The sequence below is a fragment of the Vidua chalybeata genome, chromosome 2, assembly GCF_026979565.1.
Source record: "Vidua chalybeata isolate OUT-0048 chromosome 2, bVidCha1 merged haplotype, whole genome shotgun sequence".
NCBI lineage: Eukaryota > Metazoa > Chordata > Aves > Passeriformes > Viduidae > Vidua > Vidua chalybeata.
In genome coordinates, this window is record NC_071531.1 from 15,440,594 (window position 1) to 15,459,077 (window position 18,484).

At 36.5% G+C, this 18,484-nt stretch overlaps 1 protein-coding gene across 1 annotated transcript in view; it reads left to right on the forward strand.

The window, feature by feature from the left end:
* The window catches only part of MAP3K15 (mitogen-activated protein kinase kinase kinase 15), an 82,440-nt gene that overhangs the window by 50,064 nt on the left and 13,892 nt on the right, over positions 1-18,484 (forward strand). The window contains exons 7-18 of the mRNA XM_053934596.1: positions 1,309-1,479; positions 2,329-2,441; positions 3,457-3,616; positions 4,222-4,372; positions 4,785-4,892; positions 6,258-6,307; positions 9,277-9,372; positions 10,802-10,889; positions 14,530-14,663; positions 15,271-15,398; positions 17,128-17,258; positions 17,590-17,695. Coding sequence (XP_053790571.1) covers positions 1,309-1,479; positions 2,329-2,441; positions 3,457-3,616; positions 4,222-4,372; positions 4,785-4,892; positions 6,258-6,307; positions 9,277-9,372; positions 10,802-10,889; positions 14,530-14,663; positions 15,271-15,398; positions 17,128-17,258; positions 17,590-17,695 — 1,436 coding nt within the window. The remainder of the gene's footprint in view (positions 1-1,308; positions 1,480-2,328; positions 2,442-3,456; positions 3,617-4,221; positions 4,373-4,784; positions 4,893-6,257; positions 6,308-9,276; positions 9,373-10,801; positions 10,890-14,529; positions 14,664-15,270; positions 15,399-17,127; positions 17,259-17,589; positions 17,696-18,484) is intronic.

The following is an 18,484-nucleotide window of genomic DNA, read 5'->3' on the forward strand; positions in this document are numbered from 1 at the left end:
AGACCAGTACTATTTCAGAGCAGTTAACCCGAAGAAAAAAAATGCTTTAAAAATATTCAAGTACTTGCTGTGATAGTTTATGCTCTGCCAGTGACATCAAAGGCAGGATAAAGCCTTTACAACCAGCTACAACGCTGTTTAATCTTATTAGATGTTCTCCATCACCTAACGTGCACAGAAGCCTGAATTTTGTTACAGATGTGCTGTTACTGGTCTTATTGCATCAGCTGGTTACCTAAGGAACAAAGCCCCTTTACAGTAAATATTAATCCTTTTGGGGCATGCAAGTAATAAATTTACCAGAAACCATTATCTGCTACTGACATTGCTGACAAAGTAGTCATAATCCTTGTAGGCCTGTTCATGGATACCTAGGTGGGGACTGGAAAATTGTAAACAGATCTAAAAAGGGGTTGGTAAATATTTTAAATCTCTATGGTGATGAAAAAAAGTGTTGAAGAAGCTATTCAACTCTTCAGCTGTGTTTGCATTACTCTTGCAAATAGACATTGTTGTTTGTTCTAAGTGACGTTCTGCAGTGAATATTGAGTTCTAAACTTAGAGAAACAGCAAGGTAAATGGAGGCAAAAAATCTGGCTGATTAATAATAATAAGGAATGGAAATGTTATTTAATCACTGTTTTCTTATTAACACAATTGTTAAATATTTGTCAAAACATGCATATCACAGCTGTTAGTTTTCCAGATCTTCTTCTCATCTGAAGAATTTTAATTAAGAAATGCAGTTCAATTTTGCCCTTTTATTCTTGCTGGAGTTCAAAGGCTCCATATTGAGCTCTGTCATTATTTTGGATAAGATTGGATTGACCTGGCTTCTCCTGCAATTAGTTGGTATTTCCTGGTATTGTTTCTGGATCCTCTGGATTCAAGATTACAAATCTTGGACCTAGCTGAATGATCTGTCACACTGAATGCTGAAAATGGCCATTTTTGTTAAGTGTTGTCAGGAATGAACACTAAAAAGGCACTTTTTTCTCATTGCAGGATGTTCAGAGTGTGTTTGTGTACTCAGGAAGGAATCAAATTAGATGGTGGATTTTTTTCAAAGAGGAGTTCTGGGTTTGCATCAGTTCTTATGTGAGCTACACATAGAGACCAATGATGGGGGGTTGAATTTGGGTTTTACCAGTCAACCAGCAATCATATATCAGTCTAAGTAAAGTGAAGTGTGTGTATAACAATTACAGATGGATTGTGGGATAGATGAGGGATACTGTTGTTCTCCCATCTTGCAGTTACTGTTTCAGGTCTGAACTCATTTATTTTATTCTCTGTATTTGATTTCAGAAGAAATAATGCAGGTGACAGAGAGAAGGCACTGCAAGTTATGCTTCAAGTCCTGCAGACGTGTGATCACCCTGCTCCAGACATGTTTTGCTTATGTGGGAGGATCTACAAGGATATGTTTCTTGATTCCGACTGTAAAGATACCAATAGTCGAGATCATTCCATTGAATGGTAACAGGAAAAAACAAAACAAAAAAATCTGTTTAAAATAATTTTCAGACGTTTTCTTCTGCATATGAAAAGCAGGGCTGCAATAATTAGAAGAACAGTTGTTCTACTTGTCTCTGTTTTTCAGAGTCCTGTTTGAATAAGTGGTTTACTGAGCATCAGACCTTTGTATATGGGTATCATTGCTTCTCTTTATAAACTCTCCTGGAAATTGAATGATGCACTTTTTTGGGAGGGATGTTGACTAACCTGTGCCTTTGTTGAGGAAATACTAATGTGTCTTAAGGCCAAAATGAAATACAAGTAAGATCATGGAGTTACGTCAGTCCTCTGTGCAAGGATGGTTTCCATGCTGGATCCCCAGGAAATGGAATGATCTACTGTATATATAGAAAAACAGTGATAAACTCTGTTATAAATTTTCTCAAGACTTTGAGGCATGCATATGCATGCAGGCTCTCACTGACATACTGTTCATATAGGTGTGTTTGTATAATCATACTTCTGAGTACAATAATTTTAGCAATGTGGGTTTGAACTGTAATTGTGCAATATTCTCCCCCACCACCTCTTTCCCCCTCCCCATGCAACATGGATGGGTAGCAGTGAACTTGCAAGCTTCAGGTGGATCTCTTGATCCTGCACCAGCTAGTGGCAGGCATTCAGCCTGTGGCAGCTGTCTCAGTTACCTTTAATGAATATGAAGCTTTAAAACAAAGGGTTTGGGGCCATTGGTGCCAACTAACCATAAAATCCTTACAGTAAATCAATAGCTTAAAATACCTACCAAAACTTTGCAATATTTCAGTTCTTCTAAACAATGAGATGTGAGTTCTTGACTCTTCTCTGCAGGTATCGCAAAGGATTTGAACTCCAGCCAACTCTCTATTCTGGAATTAACCTTGCAGTTTTGCTGCTTGTTGCAGGACAACAGTTTGAAAGCTCGATGGAACTTAGAAAAATAGGTAAATAGCCACACACAGTGCCACAGACAAGTATTCTGCCTCTCTCCCTATGAAGAAAACAAAATACTTATAGTGATGGGTTGCATAGACAGAATGGTGGTTCAGGCTTTTTCGCGGTGGGTCCTGGATGGCAGTCTAAAGCACAGGGATCTCAAAGACACGTTTTCCTTCTGTCTGCCTTGGAGCAGCTTTCTGGTAACATGGCCCATCTAAACGGCCCCAGAGATTGGAGAACAACAAAGACAAAGGACCAACTTCAGCACCATCTGTAAACTGCCTTTACTGCACCACAGAGATTCTCATTGGAGAGCCAATAGGGCACAAAAACAGGAAGAGACAGTGTGGCCCAGTTCTCCTCAGGAATGCCAGGAAAGGGTTTCTGTTGTCACTGAGTTGAGAGATCCACAAAAAGTATTGCCTGGAAGGATCTACCAGGAGAGTTACTTGTTGTCTACTTAGAGTCAGTCACATCTTCCATGTATGTGCTAACTAAAACACATCACTTGACATTTACAAAGAAATCCCATAATAAAAACAGATATGCAGTTCTTCCTAGGAAGATGATAATTGAACATTATATTTGGAATCTGGTCTTGTCTGAAATGCATATTTGAGCCTTAAATGTTAAGAATGCAAAGGTGGCTTTAAATCATTCCTCTGACCCTGCTTTGGGATGGACTTGTGTGAACCTCTAGCCATGGATCTCTTGCAGTAAATGTAGATGAGGACACAGATTTGTGCATCTTACACTGAGAATCAGGAGGCAGATGGCCCAGACAGGAAGTAAAAGAGATTTTTCAGCTGTGTCACAGGAGTTCTGTACTGAAGGTATGACTTGCAGACCCTGCCTCTGTATCGTGCAATGTTGTTTTCTGGGGAAAACTTACTCCTCTTTATTTTCATCAATAATGCTTAATCAAGTCTTAAATTAGTCTTTTACTGATCAACTTAACAGTAAAAAACACAAAAGAGTGTTTTACTGATAGAAAATTGGTTTCCAATTGAAATTTTACAGGTGTACGGTTAAACAGCTTATTGGGAAGAAAAGGAAGCCTAGAAAAAATGAACAATTACTGGGATGTGGGACAGTTCTTCAGTGTCAGCATGCTGGCAAATGATGTTGGTAAAGCAGTACAAGCAGCAGAGAAGCTTTTTAAGCTGAAACCTCCAGTGTGGTATGTGGTAGAAGGCTGTTGCTCAAGTACTAAACTATGGGGAAAATACATGAATTTAAAAAATCTTGCAGTCACTTGGATAACTTAACTGGATTTTTCTATCTTAGATTGTTTGCAACTCTGACTTTATGCTCTGTTCTTTTATTATGAGAAGGAAGGGGGAAGGTGAGAAATTAAGTTATTCAACATTGTCAGGTTATATCCCATTGAAGCACGTATTTTATAAGAAAGAATTTGGGTATTAGTAATGACTCATTGTGAAGAAGTTGTGAAAATTGTGAAACCATTGTTTTCAGAGTTAAGCTAGCTGCTGCTTCCCTCCACCATCTTCCAGTTCATCGTATCCTGTCTAATCCCCATGTAACCACTCATGCAGCTGGTAACCATTTGCAAAAAGATATTGTTCATGAACATCCATGTGAGCTTATGACTCAAGGCTTTGTCTGAACTTGCTATTCTTTCCAGAAATCTGTAAAAATCAACACTACCATTGTGGTAGCTTTTAAAACACATTTCGTTTTGGATGTCTAAATCAGTTAAATGGTTTTAGAATCTGGTTGAATTTTGTTTTCTCTCTGTTAATTCACTAATTCAATACATTCTAGGTACTTGAAATCATTAGTTCAGAATCTGATGTTAATTCAGCGTTTCAAGAAACTCACCATAGAACATTCTCCTAAACAAGAAAGATTGACTTTCTGGCTGGATATAATTTTTGAGGCAACGAAAGAAACAACTAATGGACTGAGATTTCCAGTAAGATGTTATGTCCAAACAAGTTTTGCATGTTTTATGTTTCTGGATAGGATATTACAAAAATTGGAAGACTCTAAACATAATACTTGAAAACTTAACTGCCTGTTGTTCAGTGCATGAGCCAAACACCTGTAATCTCTTAATCTTTATGCTAGAAAAAAAAAATTAACCCACCACCCAAAAAGCATTCTAAGAAATACTTGTAAGTCTCCTATAACAAATTGTGATAATGCTATTCTGTTGTTCATAAGAACACAGACTTTTCCTGCCTTGCCTTGCTCTCCTGTCTCTCTTGAAAATTTTTTAGGCCTTACTTCAAAATTACCTTTTGTCTATATCTGAGCATCTGAAGATACTGTAGTGTATTAGTTACTGGTTTATTATATTAAGGAAAACTGCTCTCTGTCTTCAGGTTTTGGTGATCGAACCAACTAAAGTCTACCAGCCTGCCTATGTTTCAATCAACAGTGAAGCAGATGAGAGCTCTCTGTCTTTGTGGCATGTCTCTCCCCCTGAAATGGTAAAACCATTGTGTTAAACGTGATTATGTGTGTTAAATGTACTGATTCATTGTACATAAAGTAATTTTTTACATGTAGATTTTGGAGTACTTTGCAATAATTTTAAATTTGCTACATTTCTGTGAAGCCCAAGCCTCAGTATCTCTTTTGTGCAGATAGAAAAGTTGACATTTTATAGAGCAAGTAAAAGGAGTGACTATGATTAGAAAGCAAGTGGTTCTGATGTCATTCAGATTTAACTTATCTTGACCATGTCTCTTAGAAGTGCATGGGCTATTTGGTCTGCTCATAATGTTCCTCATTAAAATTCTGTGATTTTAGTTAAGATGTAGGTCAAAGATTAAAATTAAAGATAAAGCCCAGAATTGTGTTCAATGTTTTAGGCATTTTAAACTTTTACAACGGTAATATTTGAAACTAGAAAAAATGGCAGCCTGTGACAAGTGTCAAGAAATAAAATATTTGGTGTCCTGGATTATTGGATAAGGCACAGGGGATTAAGAAAGGAGTAGGCACAGTTATGGACAGTGTCAGCTCTTAAAAATGTGAAATAATTTCAGTTTCACATTGAAATACTTGAAATCTGCAATATATTTTGCCACACTTCCCTAGTATTAGAACAACATAGATGGAGAATAGACCAAAAGCATAGAGAGACAAAGTGTGGAAAAGAAGCATGTTGGAGCAAGACAAGACCACATAATTACCTGGGTCTGTGATCAATTTTTCCAGTACCTTTTTCTACTTCATTGTTTCAGGTGAATGTGCCTGACACAACTTTGCTTTATGGAACAAATTTTTGGTGCATGTCTGACATTGCTAAAAAAAGATTCAGCTCAGAGCTATAATTAGATTTGTGGAGGGGTGCAGTTCTAGACACAGGCTGTCCTTCCTGTCTTTTGCCTCCAGTGTATTCCCTGGGCCAAAGCTGTTGGCTCAAAACCTCTTAGAGAGATGGGTGAATTTGCCTTTCCCTTTGAGCCCAGATAAGAAGAGTAGGGTATAGTCTGCTCCATGTTTAATGTGAAATGTAGATGTATTGCATCAAAACATAATGTTTGGTAAATTGTGCTGCACAACTTACTCTTCGAGTTGAATTTACATGAGGAAATGTGGCCTTTGCTTCCACCCTGTGCCATTTATATGCATTTTTTCTCAAGTGAGTAAAATAGCAATATATGTAAAAGTTCTTTACCCATGTATTAATCTTATTTCAAAATATGGGGGGGAAGAAAGAAAGAGAGTGAGAAAGAAAGAGAGATACATGTTGAAAAACCTTTCTTTTCCATACTATGTTGTGACTTTGTTTTCAATACTACATCAAGGTTAAACTGTGGTTGATTTTATCCCTTTGTTCTTTATAGAAACAGATTCATGAATGGAATTTTACAGCTTCTTCCATTAGGGGAATAAGGTTGGTATGTCAGTAAACAATTCAGTGTCTTTTTGTGTGCATTTTATATTTCCCTTAAGTGCGAGATATGGATTCTACCTTAAATCTCTGTCTTTCAATGGCCTGCTATAAAAGCTTGTTCTGTCCAACCTGCCTTGAAATGTCACAGAAGAGTTTGCCTTTCCATGCACGGGCAGAGCTGTACATTTCTCACAGGAGCACTCAGATCTGAGAGGACCATTGAGTGTCTCTATTCTCTGGTAGATTTCTTTGTTTTCCATTATGTAACTGATTTTTGTAGATTTTTCCAAATGTTTCACTGAAGTTATTGCCACCTCTGCATTTAAAAACATGGAGGGCAGAAGGAAAGGAGAGCACTTAGTGCTTCTTGCTTCCTTCCATAAGTGAAAGAATACTTTGTTTTCCTTTAAGTAAAGGAAACCATAATATCTGTTTTCTGTTTGGAATTCAGAAATGCTTCTGATATAGCTTTATTTAAATATCAGCTAGCTAAAACTTGACTTATTAGAAAACTAATAAATAAGGTATAAGTGTAGTTTTTGCTAAGGACATAAAATAATTCTTAAGCTGGAAGTAGACTACTAGTGTGGTTTCTCAAGGACTAAACTTTAAATAGTTAAGACAGTTCCATTTTGTGATGCTTAGATCAATGAAAACACTAATCACAAGTAAATGGGTCAAAATATTAGTAACAAAAAAGATCAGAATATTATAGAAAGAACAGGATTGTTCTGAGAACTGAAAGGATAGAAAATATTCACATTTGGTGTTAATAATTGCAAAATGCATGACTACATTTAGAAGGTACATTTTGTATGTTAAGTTGGGCTGCTTTGCTGCCAGAAGAGTGAGAGAAAAACACCAAGAGAGGAGGGAAAAAAGGTAAACCTGTCTCTTTTCTGAATTATGCAGGCTGCAGCTAAGACCCAGAGGAACTGTAAGTACAGGGAACACCAAGTTGGCTTTTGCCTTCTCTCTGAGCTCCTGAGTCTCTACACTGGTGGATCTGGCCTTTCTAGGGACATAAATTACTGTTGTCTGGGGACACTTGTGTGACTGCATAAGCTTCAGTACTTGAAAAACCTTCTGATTCAAGTACAAGAAGAATTTCAGATACCTAATTGGTTCTGTAGTTCTGAAAGGAGAGGGATTCTAGGCTTTGGTCTTGACTAAGAGTGCCTAAAGTTTTAGGTCCCAGGTTTGCCTTCCCTGAATTTGTATAATTTGCCTAAGCAAGTAAGCTCAGCAAAGTATTTCTCTGACTAATGAGTAGTGGTTGAAAACGTAAAACTGTGGATTTGGACACAGATTCTATCATAACTTCAGTCTTTTCTTCAAAAAAAAAAAGCAGGCTTTGGTTTAAATGAATTTTATGTGGTATTTTATTCTATTACTCCAATGCAATGTAAATTACTGAAGTCTATGGAACTGATTGAGAATAATTCAGCATAAAGTTTTTATACCACATTAATTACCTTCAGTCAACACAATGCATAGAAATTAATCTTTAAGAAGGATAACTTTAATCAAAAGGAAGCAAGCAATTAATTTCATTTGCTTTGATTTTTAATCACTGCTGAGTGATTAAAAATTCACTGTATTACAAAGCTCAAAGAGGCAGTCTTTTTTAAATTTACTGGAGTTAGATGTTTGCTTTGTATATGACAACTTTAAATTACTATACTTTTGAAATTGCATTCCTTTAAAAAAATGTTGTCTCAGTTAAAATACACGCTATCAAAACTCTTAAACTGTATTTATACAAACCAGTTCATCTTATATACCCCATACATGACAATGTTTATAATGCAGTATTGTTACTTAGATACTGTCTTGTCTGTCCTTATTTGCCCCTGGAAGAATCACCTTGCTTTGTTTCTTAGTTCTCAAGTCAGATATATGCTTCTCTGACTTGTTAGACTGGAAATTGCTATACTAAATGAAACTAAAGAATGGCACAGTTATTATTTTCACATACTTTAGAAAAATCTTCAGGCCAAATTTGGATTTTTTTAAACATTTTCCATGTAGCCCTTAATGGTGCTTCAACAGGCAACATCAATTGGTCATGTAACATGTGGCAACTTTACTATAGTGTACTGTCATGTATTTTAAGTAACTGGCTCAGCAGAAGATAAGCAGAATAGAAGAGTTTGACTAAACAGATCAGGCAAGAATCTAAGAAATTTTATTAACTTAAGGCATAAAAATACCTTAAGAAGCCTAACAACTTGGGATTATGTAGCAAATGTTTGTCAGTGCAAATGGTTGGCATAAGAGGTTAATTCTTATATTTATTTTCATATTGATACTGTGTTTTATGGCATTTAACTTTTTGCTTCAGTGCATTTATATGAGATATATATGGCAAGACACAGTATGCAATAAATAAGCCCTTTTTTCTGAATTATTGCTGTGATTTGGAGTAAATATTGGTCATCCCAAAACCTCTTCATCAGTTTTAAGGCCATAAAAAGTATAGACTGAGAAGGATCTGTTACACTGTTGGTATTTCCCAGTTCAGTTATTTTTTTGTAGGAGCAATGGAATTATAAAAACCTGAAGTACTTTTCAATCTTTAAGGAAAGGTTTTCTGGATAGCTAAATTAGTGTCAGAGCAATTCATTTTCCACTGAGGTGTCATCAAATACCAGGGAGTCTGATGGACTTGTGTAAAAGCAGAAGTGGAGGTGAACAACAAACCAACCTCAATACACCTCAGTATTTTACCAAAGTAAGCAGCAGCTTACTTATCACAATTGAGATAGGATTATAAAATATATGAATAAGCTGAAAACTCCTAGTTATAAGGAAATATATATAAATAATTACATACTGCTTCTCTGAGTTAATTAACTGTGAAAAATTTATTTCTTAAGTGTTCATAATTAAAAAAAAACCCTCCTCATTGCCTTATTTCTTACAATAGTTATATCCAAAATAATATTCTCCTAATGTGAATTTTACAGCATTTCCAAGTTTGATGAGCGATGCTGTTTTCTTTATGTCCATGATAACTATGATGACTTTCAAATCTACTTTTCTACAGAAAACCAATGTAGTAGGTGAGTTCAGTTTGTGTGGGTGTTGCATGCCTCATCTATATCCTAAATAAAATTGATTTTGTAAAGATTGAAAACCAATATTTTTGCTTGAGAAACAGATTACTTTTCACTTATTTTTTCTTGATGAAGAAGCTTGATGCGGTGATGCTTAAGGTGATGAGAGCACCCATTATACTTCATGTGTGATTCTGATTAATTTATTTACAAATCATTATGTCTGAAAAAGGTTTAACCAGTTTAATCAAAATTACAACTATTATCTTACTTTTCTTTATCTCAGCCATGTCATGTAAGGTGCTACATTGTTTCAGGTTACCTTATGTGTCTGTTCAATTTGATTTAAATAAGAGTATCTAAGTGTAACAAGAAATTGTAACTTACATTGTGTCAGAGATCCGTGTTTTGGATTGTACCTGTAGTTAAATGTTTTCTGACGATCTGTGGTCTCTAAAAAGTAAGCAGGCTGACTGAATTTTAGGCCTAAATCTTTACAGGCCAAGTTCTGCCTTATGACTGGAAGCTGCAAATACACCTTCTGAATGATGCAGGAGGGAGTTGTTAATACACTTATGTTTTGGAGCGTAATGGTATATTCACTATTTCTTGCAATAATTACTACTTATGTATTACATGGAATAAACTCAGGTTAAAGAAAATTACTAGCTTTGCAGAGTGCCTTGCATAAAACACTAAAATTAATGTTACCTCCTCAGCCTTAATTTGGCAGTGCAATTTGTGTGTCATGAAACATGGCCACATTTTTCATGACGTATTCAGTGTGCTACAGGAGTCAGTTCAAGAGATGTCTCTTTTATTTAATGAAAGAGATGTATGAAATGAAATTATTAATACATTTTTAAGTAATTGTTAACCATTTCTTATAGAATTTGGAAAAAAAAATAATGGCTCAGGCAGGGAACTACAGGAAAAAATGTTCTTATACTTAATTATCTCTACCCCACAGAATTAGAAATTGGTTAAAACTCTGTTCTTGTAGCTACATTACTAGTTTTATACTTTTGGCTTTCTGAATGCCTGACAAAAAGCTACAACATCTGATTTTCTGAAATACTGAGTAATCACACGTGCAACCAAACATCTACTGAAACATCTACTCATTTGAGTTGAATTTACCAAGATTTTACTATGCAATTGCAATAACAAGTAACTATCAGGTTCTGCTACAGCAAACATAATTTTATAAACATATAATTTTATAAATAGTGAGGCTTTTCAGTGTGTGTTTGATGTTCTTCATCATTTAAAGGGGAAAAATATGGAGAAAGTCAGTAATGAAAGAAAGCTGTGAACATGCTAGTCAGTTTATTAGCTTGAAAGCAATGCCCAGCTTGCATGAATCTCTTTAGTCTACTTCCAAAAGGGTATTCTTCTTTGATCTTGTGCTATGTATTTCTTTTTTTTTTTTTAGATTCTGTGGTTTGGTGAAAGAAATTTTGTCTGATGCAGTTGGCAGTACTTTGGAACTAGAAGGAGAAATCGATGGAGACACATTAGAGGTATGTCTAGGATAAAAGATCTGAGAACTCTGAAACTTGTTCTCAGTCTTCCCTGCACTTTTATATTGGTATAGTAGAAACAGAAACAGCATTTAAACTCCTTAATTGTATATGAAATTTTAATTCTTTCAAATTTTTTTGTACATGAGATTTGCATTCATTTGAAAAAACACATTTTTTATGAAGTGGGCCTGTTACTACTGTAAACTGCATAAATCCTTAATGAAATATGTTACTGTGTTTGTATTCTCTTGCAAACAATGTGTAGATAAGAATGAAAGGTTATCAGCTGGCTCAAGTGGATAAAAAAGATAAAATATTAAATAAATGCTACTAAAAAGTAATTACAAAGGTACTTTAGTTTTTCTACCTGATACCATTACTACTCCTGGTAATTTCATTTGACAGGCTTCTGTCCCAGAGATATTGTAGGAATTTAGGATCAGGTTAAGACACTGTGCTTTTTTCTTATCACTGTAACATCCATGTTAGGAATCCAGTAGCTGTAAGCTTTCTTTATAATTAGTACAGAGAGGAAAAGCAACCAACTTGGAAAGGGTTATTCACATTTCATGTGGCCTCAGGTTGGGATAGGTGAATCCATGTCTTCATAAGAAAAAGTGGTTCATATCCATCATATCATATCATATTCATACAGATGTCCACATTTGTAGGATTAAATACATACCCTGAAGAATTTCTTCTTCTTCTTTTTATTTGTTTTGAAATCTGAAAAGCATAGAAGGTAGGGTGTAAGTTTTATTTGTGGACAAGCAAATTTAATCAATCAGTTAATGAGCATGAAAACCTTCCTGTGGCTTGTTTGAGCTGGGCATCTTTCTGATTGTGTCTCGTTCCAGCAATTCTCTTAGGCCGACCATTCAGAGCAGCTGTTCATGGCAGTGAGCTTTTGTAGGGCTTGAGTCTTCAGGGCAGGAAAAAGAAAATATATAACTCTGCTGTACTGCTAAATGTAGTTTCATATAGTGGGAAAGATGAGGTTTTGCACTGGAGTTTGTTTGGTCTTTCCTCAAGTGGAAGCATTCTTTCCTCAAGCGGAAAGGACAAATACGCACATCTGTTAAGCCCAGTTTAATACATCCATCTGTGGTCTTGACACACCTTCAGGGCACTGCCTTGGTACACACAGGGTATTAACTATAGCTGCAGATCTTTGTATTACATAATTATGTACTCAGCTAATAGCAGGGCTATCTCCGCACCACACAGTCTGTTCAGCTGTGTAACAGTCTCTCAGAGGATGTGAGCTCATCATGGCTTGAGCCTTTTAAAAACTGAACTGAAAAAATCACTTGACAATGCATAGCAGGAAGCAATCCTGCATGAATGAATGACACTTGGAGATGTGACTACAGAAATTCATTTTAAATCTTAGAGCTATATCATTCTACCTATCTTGAAGTTTTCACAGTTGTCACCTTGTACTTATTGTCTTAGGTTAGGACAATGAAACAGAAATCGGGACTTCTGAAGGGGAGAAATAATTAGTTTAGTGTATAAATGAAGAAAGACACTTAATGCCTTCCTGCTGTTTGAGATTTTATATTTAAGAAGTGACAATGAGGAAAGTGTAGCTTTATGTGGTCTTGATGGGCTCCACTAATACAGAGAAAACAGTTCTTACTGTTAATAAAACCGTTCTTTATATTTGGGGAAGAGGAAGAAATAACCTCCTGCAAAGTCTGGGGCAAGAAAATCTGGTTTCAGTCAGAATCCTTATGAGCATGTTGTTGCCAGGGGTTGTATATTTTATGTATAAACTGCAGTCTAATTTTACAGCTAGGAAGTATTTTGAAGGAGTGTGAATGTTGCAGTTCCTTCAGCCTTGGGGTATTCACTTCCATATATTGATATGAAGAAGTTCCTATCACTTTAAGAATACCTGCTGTACCCCAGTTGGATAATCTAGAGAACAGATTCTGCCTTACAGAAGGTCAGATATGAACACTTGTTTACTTGTACCTACCAGCTGGATTTCACAGCCAGTGGATCACTTATTCAGATTTTTGGCAACCAACAGTGGTTTTTCAGTATTTGTAGCTGTTGGGATGAGAAGAGGCAAATGTAAAGTGACATCAAGTATATACAAGTCTATTAAACTGTCTACTAACTAGCACTGAACTCTAAATACCAACAATTTTCATGTATCATGGAACCCGGACTGGAGAACATAGGTTTCTCCACGATAATTAAAGGGTTGCCTTAGGACCAATGCGTTGCTGATGGGGTTACTGTCAATCCTAAATTCTGCAATGTGACTGCTGTCTTTTTTCTGCACGGTTTTCTGTCATATGATAGCTGTGAAAACTGGATGTGCTCCTACCAGAGAACCTGGCAAGTTTTACATATGGCATTTTGGGTCAGTTATGCCTATCGTGTAACGAGATTATGTTGTGAACCGTGAAGTGCTGAAATGTGGTAAATGGAGCTGTGCTAAAGCTGTGCCTGCTCCAATTTAGTTCCACTGAGCAGAATATGCTGTTAGGATAAGTGACAGACAGGTTTCCTTTAGTACATTCCATACAGCAGCATGAATCTTGCCATCTTTGCTGAGGTGAAGAGGGGGAGTGTCAGTGACACATGGACGCTGCAGTGTGAAATGGGAAGGCACATCAAAGAAATTCTCCAAGGCTGCATTCTGTGTCAGAGAGTCACATTGGACAACACAGAAAAAGTAGTCATTGACAGAAAAGTCCATAGTTATGGCCATTGTAAAAAGTTTTGTTGTTTGTTTTTTCAACAGGGAAATCACATGAGGCCACAGAGAATACCCTGCAGTTTTCCCATATGGAACATCCTCTTGGATGTGGGAAGATACTAGGGGAGATCTGTGTACTCCTGACAATATCTGAGACTATGAAATTGTCTAGTTCCTTTCACCCTGATTTGAGTCATGGATGTGCTGTTCAACCCAACTTCCATAAGAAATTTGGTTTTATATAGTGTCTGGGGTACGCTTTCATTAAGCATCATTCACTCCTTTAGAGCAGGAGAGTTCTGTCACAAGGCCACTATATGAGGTGGTGTAAATTAGTGTAACTTCACTGAAGTCAGTGAACCAGCATTGAGTTATTCATCTGGAAATATGACCCAGCACATTTCAGCAGCAATGGAAACCACCATTATATTTAATAATTTGTTGACAAGATGAACATCTTTTTCTGCCCTTTGGAAAAATCTCATAGTGAGAGAGGATGTCTTGGGGTGACTGTATGGTCCGGTTACTTTTGTCTATTCATTAAACCCCTGGTTTCAAAATTTTAGGTTATGTTCCATATATTTACATGTTTTGAAGGCTCTGTCAGCAGTTCTTAAGAGATAATACATGAATGGGTTCTTTTGGCAGCAGTGTTTCATTGAAATTGGTTTATTGGTATGTTCCTTGTTTTGATGAATGCATCTTTCTCAAAGCTGGTTAAGGAAGATTGTATTACAAAGCGAGTAAGATGGAAATTTTACAAGTTGTGTAAAGCACAAGGCTGGTGGGTAACCTGCTGTCCTACAGCTGCACTGCAGCAACACCTTTGTGCTGTGCTAAACTGGCATTAAGGCTCTCTGTAATGTCAAATGTTAGTGATAACAATTTCTGTGCTGCTTTGTTTATCTTTTCTGCTTGCAGTATGAATATGATTATGATGAGAATGGTGAAAGGGTAGTTCTAGGGAAAGGTACTTATGGAATAGTTTATGCTGGAAGAGACCTTAGCAACCAGGTCCGAATAGCCATCAAAGAAATACCTGAGAGAGACAGCAGGTAAGACCTAGTTCATTGTTATGTACACACTGTGAACAAAATGCAGTTGTTTTTTGAAAATTTGGCTCTTCTTAGCATGTGTTTCTGTGTGGTTAGTTTATAAAATGCCAGTATACTGAAATCGAATTACTATGTTCTCCTAATATCCAAAAGTATCTTTTTGAGAATAAAGACTTTGTATTTTGGGGGAAAATATGTTATATATAGTGAATATGACAGTTTTATAATCTGTATGTATATATTACATTCCAGGAGACATTGGTTTTAAGTTGCAGTTGTATCTCATTTGTATTCTTTTTGAGGAGGGTGAAAAGCAGGAGAGGAGCTCTGGAGTCAAAGATGGTGCTATATTTTGATACAGAAGACACACATATAAATTCTTGGAGGGTGTGTTTCTCCACCAGAGTTCCTCTGAGACCTGTCTCTATACTTTTTTGGAATAGGCAGTAAATGACGCTGCATTTTAAGATCATGGACAAGATGTTGGCTGAGAATTGGAGTGGTATCCCTAAAATCCATTCTGTTGTCAAACTAGTATTTAAACAAAGCCTAGAACCTTTTCCTGCATGATGAAATATTCCTTGGTTCTTTTTGGTTTTTTTAATAGGTATTCTCAACCTCTTCATGAAGAGATAGCACTGCACAAATATTTAAAGCATCGGAACATTGTCCAGTATCTTGGATCTGTTTCAGAAAATGGATACATTAAGATTTTTATGGAGCAGGTGCCAGGAGGTTTGTATCCTGCTGAGTTTGGTCTGCCAAAGGAAAAGCATTTGGGACTCCAAACTAACTGAAAGTCAATAGATAAGTGCTTAATGTGTTTGTGCACTCTGTATGGCTTTTCTGTTGGGACATTAACTGTATAAGTCTTTTCCTCATAGAAAGAGTAAATTTGAAGAGTATAGGTCTCAGTACCATCTCCCCTTTCTATAATAATTCTAAACCTAGAGAGAAGTCATTAAAAGTATTTGTTTTCAAATACTCATGTGTTAAAAAATAGTGGAGTTAGAGCTGTATAGTCCATTGAGCTCAAGTGTCTGAATGATGGCTGGAGCTTTCAGTGTCAGTTTCTCTTTGAGAAGTAACACTGATAGAACAATTAAGTACTGTTTTTTAACTGCTATGTACAAAGGACTGCTATTCCCTAGGTAGATTAGAGATTAAAGTGAGATATGTTCCTTGCTCATAATTTCCAGTTTCACTCCTCCAGCCTTTTCTGCTGGAGGAAGAGGATGTGAAATCACTTCGTAACCTCTCTACCTTGTTTCCATCTCCATTTTGCTATTTACTCTTCAGTGTCAAAAATGTGTCAGAATGAGTGTTAGATTTTGCATTAATTTAATTTGCAAAGTGAAAACAGAAATAAGAAAAATGGGGGGAAAAGTTCAGATTTTCTAAGAAAGGTCCAGACAAACATTCAAAGTATAATTAAATGCATCCAGGGCATTTAGGGGTGTAGGGAAATTTTGTTTTTGAGTCCTTGTGACCTTTTCACCTGACAGCTGAGACACTTTGACCTGCATGACACATGCAGATGTGATGAAATTATGCCAACATTTCCACTTGTTTTCCCACACTTGTTCACAGTGTCAGCTGGTGTTGTTTCCTGTTCATATATGCACAGCAAAGTGTGCTGTGATTAGTTGCTAATGGCAAGATATTACTGAACCAATTTAGATATTTTTAACTCTGTAGCCCGTCTTAAAAAGGAACCAGCTGTTCAGATTATACAAGATTCTTTGAGGAAACTTTACTTTAGAAAGCTGTCGATTCCTTTAGCTGAATTTTTCTGGCCTTTAGTAGACCTACTGTACTTAGTTTATTTTGTGCTGAATAAGCAAAACTATTCTTTATTTTGCCCCATTATTTAAATATTTGTGTTATTTAAAGATTAGTTTTATTAGAATTGGGAATGTATAGATGGCCCATCTCCTGTTCTGAATATCCATTCAGGGTTTTTTTTTCAGAAGCTTTCTTTCCTGTCTCTGAATATTGCCAGAAGTTGATGCCATATTTGTAAAGAGAAGGCTCTTTCTGATGTAGATTCTACCCTCCCTGCCTCAAGAAAATCAGCTTGCATTTGCCCATATCTGTGGTTCATGAAATACAGTGTACAACATGGTAGACTGTTACCTTTAGTCCTTGTTTCATTAGGGGGTACATGGCTGCTAGTTGTAGTCTCAGCAGTTGTTACAGTGAACTGAGGGGGATGGATGCAGCTCTGTCAGAGCATTTATTCTTGTTGTGGGACTAGAACCTGACCTGACAAGTAAGAAATAACCAGTCCGGACCAACAGCAAATTATTTGCTATGAGTGATCTGGCAAGAATTTGGCTTAATCATAGATACTGCTTTTCTTTTATATTAAGATGTTGAGCAAAGGCTCCATCCAGACTTACCTGTTTCATGATAGTTTGGGAAATTCGCTATCTTGATACACTTTCTTCTTAAACTCCTGTAGGCAGTCTCTCAGCTCTCTTAAGATCTAAGTGGGGCCCAATGAAAGAACCTACAATTAAATTTTACACCAAGCAGATTCTGGAAGGCCTCAAGTATCTCCATGAGAACCAGATTGTACACAGAGATATAAAGGTAACTTTTCCTTTTGTGTGTCTTGTTTGATTTGCTTTTTATCTTTACTTCAGTTAGTTTTGCTTTAATCTGAAGTAGAATTTTTAATAAGAGTTCATGGAAGCTGAATGCAAAAGGAAAACATAAGCCAACTCCTTCTCCTGGTGCTCCTGGAATATTGCTTTCTAGAAAGGTGTATTACAAAGATAAGTGCAAACTTGAAGTAGTATTGAGATTGAGAATCTGTATTTTTCTGTCTCCCCCTCCCTGTTCGCTGCCTTCCTCCCTCCTTCCCTCTCTCCTCCTCCACCCTCACCCCCTCCCCTCCTTCCCTCTCCTATCCAAACCACAGGGGGACAATGTTCTGGTGAACACCTACAGTGGCGTGGTTAAGATATCAGATTTTGGTACTTCCAAACGGCTGGCAGGAATCAATCCATGCACTGAAACATTCACAGGTAAGATTAATCTAGTAGAGTGTGTAAGGGTTTTCATGACAGGTTTAGCATTGGAGCCAAGAGGCTCTTCGGCTTAGTGATGAAAACACTATTGGGTCTCTGTTTGCAGAGCAGAGTAAATGGGAGTGTGATCACCATAAACATAGGCTTGATAGCTTTCCTGACTTTTTTTTTTTTTAATTTAACTCTCTTCCATTTTACTTTACGAGAGTGAAAGTTTTTCTTCTAAGTGTTCCTTAAGTAGCAAATGGTTGTTGCAATTACATCTGGAAACACTTGAATTTAGCAACATTTTCATTTAATACTCTTGGTATTAGTAACATGCACACTTTCTAGATGTATGTTTAAAAGTGCAGAAAACCGAACTCAAACTTAGGAACACTTTCAGATTAGAGGTGTGAATTATAAACCCAGCCAACTGACTAACTGGCTCTTTTTTTTTGCTAACCTTGGATGTCAGAAATCCCAAGCACATCCAAGGCATCCTGGAATTTTAGACAAACTATGATGAGTTGCCTTAGATATTGCCCTGTATTTGCAAAACTAGATTTTTTTCAAACTAACTATTTGAAATTCCCTGTCACTAGTGTTCTCATTTGTCTTGAAAAGACAAGAATCTGTGAAGGAAGGCAAGTGCCTCCTGTGAAATGGAAAAGGTAAACCCTCTCACTCCGAATTACCACAATTTCAAAATAAAAAGGCTCTCAGGCAAAGATATGGGAATGGGAATAACAGTTCTTTACTAGGAAAAAAACCTAAATTTAAAAAAATGTAACAAAACTACTGATA